General features: G+C 58.0%; 1 protein-coding gene across 2 annotated transcripts in view; it reads left to right on the forward strand.

Moving 5' to 3' along the window:
* The window catches only part of AHRR (aryl-hydrocarbon receptor repressor), a 74040-nt gene extending 63506 nt beyond the window's left edge, over window positions 1-10534 (forward strand). For both annotated transcript variants that reach the window (XM_036848967.1, XM_036848968.1), the window contains exons 6-11: window positions 198-327; window positions 1246-1382; window positions 2939-3126; window positions 5840-5901; window positions 6122-6263; window positions 6710-10534. In XM_036848967.1, coding sequence (XP_036704862.1) covers window positions 198-327; window positions 1246-1382; window positions 2939-3126; window positions 5840-5901; window positions 6122-6263; window positions 6710-7703 — 1653 coding nt within the window. In that variant the 3' untranslated portion in view covers window positions 7704-10534. The remainder of the gene's footprint in view (window positions 1-197; window positions 328-1245; window positions 1383-2938; window positions 3127-5839; window positions 5902-6121; window positions 6264-6709) is intronic.
* The last annotated feature ends 2850 nt before the right edge of the window (window positions 10535-13384 follow it).

Below are 13384 nucleotides of genomic sequence, written 5' to 3' on the forward strand. Positions count from 1 at the left end.
GTGCCCGGCTCTGCGCCTCGTGAGCCGGATGGTTGGTGTCCAGGCCATGTGGTCATGTCCTCCGGGGAGGGACTTTCTCTTCACAGGGGTGACTTGCCTTTGACAGATGGATGAGACATTTTCGCAGTTATTAACACTGGAATAAAGTATGGAAATTCACTCAGGGTAAGGCTAAAATGACTGTTGCCATGTTCCAGACGGACGTGATGCACCAAAATATTTACGACTACATCCACGTGGACGACCGCCAGGACTTCTGCCGGCAGCTGCACTGGGCCATGGACCCTCCCCAGGCTGGGTGTGGGCAGAACCTGCTCTCAGAGACAGGTGGGTCTTGGGGGGGCCCTGGTCTAACTCAGCCACGGATCGCCCCCTTTCCTTCCCGTCCAGTTGATGCGGTGTCGACGCCCCCCCCCTCGGAGACCTCCTCCCGCACCCCGCCCCACCCTCCTCCCGCCCCACGTGGCCCTCTGGCTCCCGAGTGCTTCTGCGTCTTGGGCTGCTGCTCTGTGCCCCCCAGGGCGTGGGCGTGAGGCCGAGAAGCCACGGTACTTGTCTCTGGTTTTGCAAACTCCCCCTCAGATGCATGTCTTCCAGGAAATTCCTTTCACCCACTTTAGATTTACCTGAAAAAATCCCCCAGAGACTGTTGTCTGTTCAGGGACGTTGCCCCCTGTGAGCAAGACCCCCTACAAAGTCCCGGATCCATGGCCCCTGCCCACTGGACACACAGGGCAGGCATCCAGGTGCCCAAGAGATTGCAGAGCCGACGGGAGCTCGAGGGGCAGGGTGGCGCTCACCTGGGGTCCAGTGCCGGGGAGGAAGAGTCTTGGTTCTCCCACCCATCTCCCCACAAGTGGTCCATGATTCAGGAGGAGTTTCCAGCACACCTTCACACAGCAGCATGATTTACCCTGTAAAGTTAGAGAAAAACGCAACCCCCAGGTGCCGACACACAGTTTCATAGAGCTCAGAACAAAAAACCCTGAACTGGTCAACAGTCCCACGTGTGGCTGTCACACACGTGGTTGTACCAAAACGCCGTTTTCAAGGGCAAAGACCTGACTTTGTCAGGGCGGCTGGCTCTGCGGGGGTGGGGGCGGGAGGGATGCTCAGGGACAGATGTCAGTTTGGGGCAGGCGTGTGTGTTACGTGCTGATAGCTTGCTGTTACATTACGAACTTGCTTATCAGAGTGTGTTTCTGGTTTCTCCCTGACCACCACCGCCTGTGCCAACGCGGCCAGGAGAGGACGCCATCCTGGGGAGGCTGCTCCGGGCCCAGGAGGGGGCCGCGGGCTGGCCCACCGAGTACTCGGCCTTCCTGACGCGATGCTTCATTTGCCGCGTGCGCTGCTTGCTGGACAGCACCTCGGGCTTCCTGGTGAGTGAGCGGCTGCTGGGCGGGAGAAGCCAGGGGCCGGGGGTGCTGGCGGCACGCAGTGTCCGGCCTTGATGCGGCAAGGCTGAGTGACGGCGGGTGGGTGAGAATGAAGTGGGAGATCCGCTGGGGCGGATGAAGTACTGGCAAGCCCCTGCACCCCGCTGCTCATCTCTTATTCAGGCAGTCAGTTGGTTGTCCAGGAAGTCTTTTGTTTTGATCATACTTTGTTCTCAGTTCTGTGGGAAACTAAGATAGTTTTCCCTCTACGTGAATGTAGGTAGATTTTACTGTACAGTGAGGCAGAGATCGAAACCTAAGCTGAAGTGAAGCTGTGTCAGAAGCACCAAGTAGAGGAAACAAGCAAAAGAAATCAGTTTAAAAAGTGTCTCATCATATTTTACTGCGAGGTTGGTCACTGCACGTGCACGTGCGGGAAAGGGGTCCGGCACGGACAGTGGAGGCGCCGAGGACAGGGGAGCAGGCCGCGGCATCACATGGCCTCCGGGTTCACCACAGCCGCTCCTGCGCCTGTGCAGAGCCTGTCCACACCTGGCAGGTGGGGCTGCCCACGGGAGCCCGTTGTCGAAACTTCAGGAATATAGAGATCCAGTTGATATTAGGTTGGCAGCTCGAAATCAGCCATGGTGGGAAGTTTTACACCGAAGAAACTGTCAAAAGCTACAAATCAGGGCTTTTTCCCTCTGGAGAGCTGGATGTTAAAGATGTCCCAGCACCACTGCCCTGACTGCTCCACCAATCATGTGACCATCACATAGTAGGTGCTCTGCAAGCATTTGTTCACCCAATAAATTCATAGACAGATGGAGGGATGGACAGATGGATGGGTAGATGAAGGGATGGTGGAAGGAGGGAGAGATGGATGGACAGATGGAAGGACGGAGGGAGGGGCGAATGGACAGACGAGGGATAGGGAAAGAGCGCAGCTACCATGTGGGCTTATTCCTCCATCCAGGGCTGGGGCACCCTGAAGTCGCCTGTGAACTAACTCTTCCATAATAGGGAGATCTTTTATTTTCTTTTATCACAAACTCCAAAGTTACTTTCTGGCTTTTTAACTCACACCACGTGCTCCAGATAAACAAATCAAGTCGTCCCTAAGTTTTATCACCATGAATGACAATTGTCAATGAATGACAATTTGGAAGTGGAGGGTTAAGGTAGAACAGTCCTCAGAGATGATGCGCTCCAGCAAATCCTCCTGGGGGGCTGCCTGGTGGTTCCGGCCAAGTCCATGCACATTCACGCCCCCGAGTGAGGGCTCGCACACCCACACACCCATGAGTGCACACATGAGAACACGCTGGAAGGTTAGAGGCTGTTACGGGGCTGCCAGAGAAACCCCGAGTCGCTCAAAGGCTGTAGGGAGCGCCTGTCCCAAGGACCAGCGTGGAAGATGCGTCGGTTCGTGGCTCCTTAGAGACTCGGGGTCAGCGCTCTCTGGCTTTCTGTCCCCGGGAATGTGAGTTCCGCGGCCTTTGACCACGTTGATGATTCACTCTGTGAACATGCCTTCGTTTCTGTCTTTGAAACACCAGACGATGCAGTTTCAAGGGAAACTAAAATTCCTGTTCGGGCAGAAGAGGAGGGCCCCGTCGGGCGCCGCCCTGCCCCCTCGGCTCTCCCTGTTCTGCGTCGTGGCGCCCCTGCCCACTGCGGTGAAGATGCAGAGCGTGTGTCTGAGGGCGAAGCACAGGGTAGACGTCTCGGCCACGCCGGACACAAAGTGAGTAAGAGCCCCCAGCAGCCGCAGTCCCATCCTGGTGGTTCAGACACAGCGTCTCCACACTTAGTGTTTTCTGTCTATTCCTCCTTCATTTCCAGCAAGGAATACAATGACGAGCTTGTTGTTTTTAAAGTTACTGCATCACGTAGGAAGCAACTATTAGAAAAAAGAAAACCTTTCACTGATATTTGTGAACTGTGGCACCAGACACTGCTGCATCTCTTCACGCCTAAGCCCTCCGCTTACGTGGGCCCGCGTCCCCCGCGGGGGACGGGAGGCCGGACCGCAGCCTCCCTGCCTCGCTCCGCGTGCCCTCCCTCAACACCAGGCTCGCCGCTGGGGCACACGCCGCAGACAGGCGTCCCGCACACATCGCGCCACCCCCGCGTCTTCTTGGCTCCTCAGAGTTAGGTTTTCTGGGAGATTCCTGTCTATAATTTCTCGGAATGGGTTAGGTCTGTGGTGCATGGGTCAGGTTCTGGGAGAGATTAAGATGCTGTGCGCGTGCAAACCATGTTTCCCGTGGTGCGAGGGAGACCCCAGGGGAGAGGAGAGGCGTCTGAGGTCCGCCTCTCTTCTTCCTCAATACCCTCCCCTGTGCCGCGACCAGGGGCAGAATGTCAGCAGACCTGAGTCTCCAACCCGCTTCTTTGTCCTTCCTCAGTACCCAGGTTCCCCTTTGACCTCAGCGCCCGTTCAGATGGCCGGGCTCAGAGCCCCCTGCGTCCCCATTCCTGCCCCGGGTTTGCAGGTGCAGCCATGTCTTCACGGCCTCTGGGTCCCGCTCGTACCGGCTCGTTAAGGCAGCAGTTTTCTGGAGCATTTAAAAATTAAATACATATGCCTTCTTTTTTCAAAGGTGGAAAATGTTGTAAAATAGGAGGGAGGAAAAACAGAATACCCGCGGGGAAAAACTCTAAAAATAACTGATGAAGCAACTAAAACGTGAGGCGCGACAAAGTACGTAGATTACGCTCGACCACACCTACGCGTGTCTTGCCGGCGAGTCGGCTCTGCCGCGCCTGCTTTCTCCCCACCACCTGGGCTAACGCTGGGGAGAAATACCCTCCACCGGCCTTTGCCGTCTCAGAGTTCTCTGCTTTCGAGCTCTCTGGCGTGATGATGGTAACTGAGCCCCACACGATGAGCTCTCCTCTTCTGTATGTTTCCCCAGCGCTACGAACGAGATGGAGGGAAAATCGTCCCCTCCCATCGCTTTTCCTAGAGGCCCTGCTGCCCCCCGGCGGCCACGCGGGGAAGCGCAGGTGTGCGGACGGCACCCCAGCCAGGGCCGCGCGGGAGCCCCGGGCCCGGGGCGGTGGGTGCGGGCTCCCCGGCTCACCTGCCGCTGCCCTGGGCGGCGTGGACACCTGGACGTCCCTCGGAGGTCTGGCGAGGGTCTGTGCGGTGAGGGTTAGGGTGCTGCCCCCAGAGTGACCGCGCAACGAACGCTAGACACACATTGTACAGAACATCATTACAACTGGAGGAGAGGAAGAGCCAGCCAACGTTTAGGAAAGAAGCAAATAGCTTCTCTTGACTTCAGGTTTTCTGGAGCCGAATTCGGCTCTGAACCGAATTCCTAACCGGCCTCGGGGCCTGCGTCATGTTCGTTCCCTTCTGAGCTCAGAGGCTGTGAGGCGCTAGCCCGGGAGCCCGAGGCCCAGGAGGGTCGCTCCAGAAGGGACGTCGTGGTCGCTGGAAGGCATTTCAGGTCCTTCACAGCTTTTCCTGAACGGGACTTTGTGATACACCCTCACTCCTAAGTGTTCACAGGTTGTGTGTGTGTGATCTGTCTCCTGACTAGTCCTTCATGGACATGAACCGTGTAGAAAATATTTGAGTCGCCCGATGGTACCTTCCCCGCTAAGGGTGACGCTCCAACCTCATGGCTCTGTCTCCATCTCTGTCTCTGTCTCTGTCTCCATCTCTGTCTCCATCTCTGTCTCTGTCTCTGTCTCCGTCTCTGGCTCTGTCTCCATCTCTGTCTCCATCTCTGTCTCTGTCTCTGTCTCCGTCTCTGGCTCGGTCTCTGGCTCTGTCTCTGGCTCCTACAGAGACGCCCAGAAGATGGAGACGTAGCGCCACTGCAGTGCAGGAAGCCCTGGCTGTGGTGCCAGTTGGACAGGGTTTGAATCCCATTCTCGTACCTGCTATAGGGGCAGCTTTAGGCAAGTCACTTAACACTTCTGAGCCTTGTTTTTTCTTTTGAAATATAAAGAAAATATGATCTCCCAGGATAAGTTGCACATTGCCTTAGGATCTAAGATTATAAGATCTGTGAGACGTGTGTGTGTGTGTGTGTGTGTGTGTGTGTGTACACACACTCCCCTGGGGCGATGGCTCAGCATCGCTAATTTAGTGCTCATGATGACTTTGTAAACTACCGCAAGTAACTACTGCAAATCAGAGGAATCTGTATTTCCATTCTGACCATCCAGAAGAAAACAAATGCACCGAAAGTCATCTTAGGCGTATGTCTGCTTTCTGAAGGAAATTCATTAGTGCTTCATTGGCCTGAAAGGTGATGAGAACTGGAATTTTCAGCAAACCTGTAACTGGGAAAAGGCTTTACAATCCGTACAGGCTTAAGAAGTGTGAGGTATTGTATCTTCTGCTCCTGGGTGTGACAGCAACACGGGTCGTGTTGTAATTTCTGCCCTCGACACACGTTTAATCTGCATGTTGTTTTGCTGTTTTCTGTCCTTCGCAGAGCAAAAGCTGCCGCAAGTCTCTGTGAACCAGAATTGCACGGAAAACCCAATTACTTAGCAGGTACTTGTTAAATTCTCCATCTCGTCTTTTTGAAATGGGTAAAATGACTGTGCCCCTGGAGACGTGCTGTGTTCTGTGGCGATGCCGGCTGGAGGGCTGAGTGGCGGACAGGTGCCCGGCCCCTCGGGCATTTCGGGGGAACCGATGTGTCGCTGGCGCTGAGGATGAGTGCTCGCCCAGCCCCGGCGCTGCTCACTCTCCCTTTTCCGAATCCTGACAGGGAGGAGCAACGGAGAAAATGGCCTGTCCGTGTTCAGGATGCCCGCGGACGCCTGCCACTGGGGCCGGCTTGCAACCCGGGCCCCCTGCCTGTGCCTCCGGGGCGGCCACGACCTCCTCCTCCAGCCCGAGGGGGCCGCAGGGTAAGTGGCTGAGGCACCCGTCAGGCGGCCTCGACCACGGCGGCTGAAGCTCTCTCAGTGGGATGCGGGGATGCGCAGAGGGTGCCCACACCCGCTCCTCACCCTGGAGGTTGTCGTCACCCCTGTGGGGACTGGCCGGGGACAGTGGGGGCCACGGCCGTGGCTCGGCCCATGGTTTGGACCCCCGGGTGACGCCCGGCCTCCGTGCTCACCTTTGCTCAGAAACCCTCTCCCCTCCCTCCCCTCCCAGGCCCCACCTGCCCCCGCCTCTGGGTGCCGGGAGGCCATGGGAAGGCCCGTTCAGGAGGGGCGGAGGCTGGCCCCGTGTCACAGGGCCACAGGCAGTGCAGAGCAGCCCCGGCAGGTGGCCGGCACCATCGTGATGCAGGGCCTCCCCTTGGGCCCCCGCTGCCCCTGCTCTGTCTGATGGGCATCTCTTCCTGCAGGGATGGGCGAGGAGAGGAACTAGGGGGGGTGCCGAGGGGCCCCTCCTGCCCAAGGGAGCGGAGGGACGTCCTCCCGTACAGCTGCCACCTCGAGACACAGGGACCCTCGAAGCACCTGAACTGGACGCCGGGGAGACACGGTCAAGACGGCGGCACCAAGCTGAAGCTGGAGCCCGGCAAGGGCGACCCGTTCCCCGCCGCGCCGGCCCGTGGCACCTGCCTGCCCTACCCGGGCACACAGGGCACTGTCCACGCCGTCAGGAGTTCACCTGGCTCTCACCAGCCAAAGCCTCCCCCCGGGGCTTGCGCCGGCCGGACCAGCAGAGCCTTGCGGGATGGCCCCCAGGGCCAGGCTCCCCCTTCCACCAGCTGCCCCTTCCCTCAGGGGAGCCTGGAGGACGGGCTTCCTCGGCCGGGAGGGCAGCGTCTCCCCGCGGGGTGCTATCCCACCGAGGACAAGCTTCGAGGCGTCCCAATGCCCCCGGGAGCCCCGTGTAACCCCATATTGTCACTCGATGTGCCCATCAAGATGGAGAGCGAATCCGGGTCCGAGGATGCGGCAGACGGCTACTCTGTGTCCCCGAGCCAGGCGTGGCTGGGGGCCAGCGACGTGGCCAAGAGACAGCTGGTCACTTTCCCTACCAGGATGCACCTGAAGATGGAGCCGGACTCCAGGCACCCCCTCTACAGCCCGCCCCTGGGGCCCGGCCTGCTGGGGGCCCACCCCAGGCCCGGCAGGGAGCTGGCCCCGTTGCACCCCGCACACTGCGCCTGCCTGGAGCCTCCACCCCGCCTCTGTGCTGGGGGCCACCAGCCCCCCAGCCTGGGCTGTGACTGCCATGCTCCCGGGCCTGCGCCCGTGGTCAAGCTTGAGCCCCTGGACTCGCCCCCGTGGGCCGCTCACAGCCAGGGCGGGGCGCCCGGGATACTCCCCAGGAGCGCCTTGGCGACACGGATGCCACCCAGAGACCCCGAGTGCACATTCCTGCCGTAGAGCAGGCGTCCGTAAAGGCTGACGCCCGTCCCTCGGCCGGCCGGCATAGCAGTGCAGGGGCAGAGACTTTCCTGAGGGAGGCGCGTGCAATAGCAAATCCTGTATCTCGTCAAACGCCACTGAAGTGCTTAAATGCAGAGTGGTCTTAAGTCTGCTCAAGTGTGACAGTATTGCCCTCTAAGGGGACACGGTTTCTCAGAAAAAGGCCGGAGCGAGCTGGGCCGCCGGGCGGGGCAGCACTTGGTGCTCTGAGAGGTGCAGCAAGTGAGGGCAGGCGACCGGCGACCTGGCCCGACCGCAGTGTCCAGCGCCCACCCCCATTCCCGGCTTCCCCGACGCCGCCTCCGGCGAGTGGACCTCGGGGAGCAGCCTCACCCTGGGGGTCCCACTGCCGAGACAGCAAGTTGGGAATCAAGCTTATTGAGCGGCAGGTGACCACTTGCCCATTCCTGGGAGGAGTCCAGAAGTTCCAGGCGGAAGAGGCTGTCAGCACCGGGCCGGCACTTCACGACCACGACGTGCAGCGTGTGCCTGAGGCGCTGGCGCAGCCTGAGGCCGGCCCGCGGGAGGATTGGCCGCATCCCACCCTGTCCCTCCTTCTGCGAGCGTCTCTGGTGTGGTCAGGGGGCCCTGAAGGTGGTTCATGCTCATCTGCCTCTCACCGCATCACGCAACCTAGCTTACAGGGTCTGGATTTGGAAGTCTAGAGAAGTACAAGACGTAGGGAGAGGAACGAGTTAGTCCAGTTGTCCGGCTGTCTTGCTGACTCTCTACAGGTTTTTAAATGAGACGCCAATCATCATCCCAGGAGGAACTATTAGAGACAAGACAGACAGGTAATGCTTTATAAAAACGAAAAAATTGTGGGGACTTCCCTGGCGGTCCAGTGGTTAAGACTCCGTGCTTCAAATGCAGGGGGCGCAGGTTTGATCCCTGGTTGGGGAACTGAGATCCTACATGCTGTGCGGTGCAGCCAAAAAAAAAAAAAAAGAAAAAAGAAAAAGAAAAAATTGTGAAGGTAACACATTCTGAACGCAGGAAATTAGGATGCAAAAGAATAAATCGGAAAGTGCAGGTCACCTGCAATCACCAGGGGTGGCTCAGGGCTCAGGGCGAAGTTCACCGTGCCTTCCGGGGTGACCCCACGCCACGGGTGCAGTTAGTGCAGGACACGACACCAGGGGACAAAATCACCACCGAGCAGGAGGAAGCTGGTGGGAGATCCCCCTGTGCTGGGGTTGGAGACCCTCCTTACGGATGTGGTCATCCGTCCCGGGAGTCTCGGGAGGTGCAGGGGCCCCTTGCAGCCCCGCCACGTTCAGCGGGGGGTCTTTCTGTCCGGCATCTGTGGCTTTGGGGTGTCAGTGTTCAGCTCCTGAGTTAATGCTGAAGCTGTCTGCTAAATGCATCGTCACCTTGTCAGACTCAGGACTGGGCTGGCGGGACTGGGTCTTCTGGACCCTTAGGCAGCTGCCTGCTTCGTGGAGGGGCTTCCCCTGGGGGGCGTGGGGGGAGCTGAAGGTCCCTCCCTGGACTGACAGAGGTTACCCGTTGGAGCCCAGGTTTGGGAGTCATCAATGTGTGGCCTCCTGGGATCCCCGAGCCCTGCCCAGCAGCCTGTTCATGTCTGCCCAGCCCCCGGGGGCCTTGCAAAAGTGACATCGGTGCTGTGCTGTCCCCCCCTCCCTCGCGAGAGTCTCCCCCTCCCCGTCACGATGGCAGCCCAGCGCCCGTCAGGACCACCTGCTTCCCACCCTCGCTGCCCGCTGGCTCAGCATCCCTCTCTACTTAGTTCTCACGCTGAGCCCAGCACACCTGATAGATTTCATCCCTAAGACAAGGGCTGGAATTTCGGAAACTTCCTCCTTCCTTTCTATTCAAGCCAAGTGCCCAGCTCCTCGCGGACAGCCCTGCACCGTCTCTCAAAAGTAACTGGCAGCCTCTCTGGAGCTCCCTCTGTGCAATGTCACCCTCAGCACAGGGGTGGGTGCTGGGATGCACCGGGGCACCCCTCAGCGTGACGCCTGCCCTTCCCGTCTCAGGGTACAGCAGACAGGTGCGCTGCATGCGCGTAACACGTAAGCGGGAAAACCCTGGACCGAAAGGATGGAATTGAGAGACACCATTGCATGTTTGCACACTGTAGCCAGATCCCAGTGTAACCAAAGAAGAGCTGCAGGCTGAAGGACATTCAGCTGTCCCCGCCCATGAGGGCCACGGTGCCCAAACGTTTCAGATGCACCCACTCTCCCAGGACCAAGTGCACCAAATTGGTCACGGTGGGTGGGCGGACAAGTCGCGCGTTGCGATGCAGAATTCAGCATCTGGACGTCAGCGCTGCAGGTCTTGCGTTCTGGAGAGGCCATCGTGCTTGGGGCCCAGGTCCTGACATGCTAGGTCGGTGGGAACAAAACGTCCCTCAGTCAGCACCTTTGTTATTTCCCAGCCATGCCCCTGCTGAAAAACCGTGTGGGGAAGGTGAGGATGGAATGTAGAAGGTCAGATGTGGCCATTCCTGCTTTAAAATGTCATTACCAGTGCTAATTACGGGCTTGTATTTTCTGTTGTCTGTAGCTTTTGTCTATATAGCTGAAAAAATATTAAAATCAAATATGATGTAGGAATGGGGTGGAAGGGAGGACATAAACACAAATTATATTTTATATTTTTGCAGTTTCTACTGGATGAAAAAAGTTTTCAATATCTAGACTGACTTGTTGAATTTTTAAAAATGGATACACTATAATATAACTTTTTGTACTGTTTTCTCAGTGCCTTTAGAAAGCTTTCAAATACATTTCTGATACTGTGGTTTGTATTAAATTTGCAATATTGATGTAAAATAAATCATACGTTAGTACATGTTTACTGTAAATGGAAACGTCTACTTGATTTTCCAAATTTATTTCCTTTAAAGCGTGTGTTGGCTAATTTATATTATAAGACTGTCCTTCACCACCAGATACGAGGCGGTAATAAAAGCACAAGTGCACCCGGGGCCAAAGGAGGAGCGCCGGTGGCCGCTTTCTCAGCGCTCCCTCCCTTTCCCGCCCGTCACTGAGGGTTGGGGGGGACCATCCCAGGTGTCTTCAGGACACCCCAGACTCAAGCTCTCCTGCGAGGAGCAGACACCTGGCCCCGTGTCACATGTGTGGTGGGGTCGGCCTCGCCCTGCCCAGGACCTGGTGACAGGTGTGTGTGGGCAGGGCCGGGAGGTCACCAGGGCCCGGGCGGAGACCCCTCCCAAGGCCCAGGGGGCCGTGTTTTCATTCCCTTTGGTCAAGCAACACCCCCAGCCTGCACAGGCGTCAAGTGCTCCATACAGAGCTTGGATCTGCCCGTGCTGCAGCAGTCGCGCCCTGGCCGGCCACCACCTGCGTCCTGCAGGCCACACCCCCGTCTCTACTCTGTGACTCCCTGTCCCTCCTGGGGAGACCCGGCCAAGCTGCCCCCGCCAGCCGGGCCTAAGCCGGCTGCTCCCCGTCCCTGGAGGCCACCTGCCCAGCTTGCCGTCCCCACACCCTCCCCCCACCTGTGTTCTTCAGACTCACGGCGTTGAGACCTGGGGCTGGACAACACTCAGGCCGTCACGTGACTCTCCCACCACCTAGCCTGCTGCTGCTGCGGTGGATTTGCGGGTGGATTTCCAGTCCGCAGAAATCCGATCTGCGGTGGATTTCCCAGACTTCTACGTGCCCAGCGGCTGCCCCCCCCCCCCCCCCGCCCAGTGCGCCTCTGCGGGACGGAGGACACACCCGAGGCTGCTGACGGCTCACACCTCACCAGGGGCTGCCCAGGCGTCCTCCAAAGGCGTCCTGCCACGGGCAGCTGTCACAGCCCGTTCGGGCCGCTGGAACGAAGATACCAGAGGCTGGGTGGCTTATCAACAACAGACACGTACTTCTCACGGCTCTGGAGGCTGGCAGCCTGAGACCCGGCTGTGGTGGCAGTGGGGTCTGGCGCAGGCCAGCTCCCAGGTGCTGACTGCTCGCTGTGTCCTCGCCAGTGGCGGGGCGCGGGAGTGTTGTGAGGTCTCTCCGAAGGGAACGGGTCCCATTCTCATGGCCTAGTCACCGCCCCCAAGGCCCACCTCCTAACACCATCACCCTGGGGGTCGGTTTAGCATGTGAGATCTGGGGGGACACAGCATGCAGGCCATAGCAGCCTCCCACCGGCGCCCACTCGGGTCTCACCTCCCCACCGATTTGGTACCGTCAGACGTTTTAGCTCCGTCTCTCTGAGGCGTGAGGTGGCAGTGAGCTGTTTTATGGGCATTTCCTTCCCTCCTTCACTCAGCTGGTTGCTGAGCCCCTGCTGAATACCAGGCCCTGTGACAGTGCCGGGGACACATTAGGGAAGAAAAGATGCAGAAATCACGCTGCTGAAGCTGACATCCCTGTGCATGTGGACAGGGGACAGGGTGCAGACAAGGGACCAAAGAACCGTGTGAGCTCTGTGACGCATCGGGAGGAGGGTGCTGCACAGATGGGTCAGCTGGCGTCCTGTAGCCCAGGTGGCAGTTCTGTGGGCCAGGCAGACTTCGAGCCAAGCCTTGACAGGGACAGTGTCCAGGGTAGGGGTGGAGGAGGCTTACGGGCTGGAGCGAGAGGCTGGGATGAGGGCAGGCAGGGGCGGCGGGTCACAGGCAGGTCTGAGGGAGGGGAGCACGGCAGGGCTTCCGGTGAAAGCGACCCTGGGCCGCGGTCTGGAGGCCGTGTCGGCTGCAGGGCAGGAGAGGGCCCCACGGCCCCCCTAAGGACCGGGTCAGGGCCGGGAGGCAGCCTCGCCCTGGTTTCCTCCCCAGCGCACTGGCTGCTCCTCTGCTGTCTGTCCTGCACTTGTCGGCCGTCTTTGGTGAATTGTGGGCGTCGTTTTCACATTCAGGGTAGTAGTGCTTCGTCAAAGATTTTCTCTCAGCCTATGGCTTGTCTTTTAAGAATTAAAAAAAAATACAAGGGTTTAAAATCTTAGCACGGCAAACTATCTTTTTCTTTATGGTTTATGTGTTTTGTATCTTAAGAAAATGACTCCCTCTGACCATGCCTTTGATATAAAGCCCATTTTGCCTGGTATTAATCTTGCCACACCAGCTTTCTCCGGCCCGGACCAGCCGGTGTGCAAACCTCCTCCACACCTGTTCCTTTATGTTCTAGACATTTTTCTCAGAAATAACTGGTTGGTTTAAAATCCACTTACTCGTGTTCTTTTTTCTTTTTTCCCGGCCGCGTGGGGTCTTCGATGCTGCACGCGGGCTTTTCTCTAGTTGCGGCGAGCAGGGGCTACTCTTCGTTGCGGTGCGCAGGCTTCTCATTGCAGTGGCTTCTAGGCGCACGGGCTTCAGTAGTTGTGGCATGCGGGCTTCAGTAGTTGTGGCTCATGTGCTCTAGAGCACAGGCTCAGTAGTTGTGGCGCACGGGCTTAGATGCTCCTCGGCATGTGGGATCTTCCCGGACCAGGGCTCGAACCCGTGTCCCCTGCACTGGCAGGCGGATTCTTAACCACTGCGCCACCAGGGAAGCCCCACTTGCTTGTGTTCTGATAACTGATATATCTGAACATATCTGTACTCTTTACTTTGTGTTTCTAGTTACATATGATCCTTTGGCTTTTCTCTTCCTAGTGTCCCTGTGGGATTGCTTGCACTTTCTCTTCATATTTAACAAAGTCTAAGCTAGAGCTTA

Source organism: Balaenoptera musculus, chromosome 3 (assembly GCF_009873245.2).
Source record: "Balaenoptera musculus isolate JJ_BM4_2016_0621 chromosome 3, mBalMus1.pri.v3, whole genome shotgun sequence".
NCBI lineage: Eukaryota > Metazoa > Chordata > Mammalia > Artiodactyla > Balaenopteridae > Balaenoptera > Balaenoptera musculus.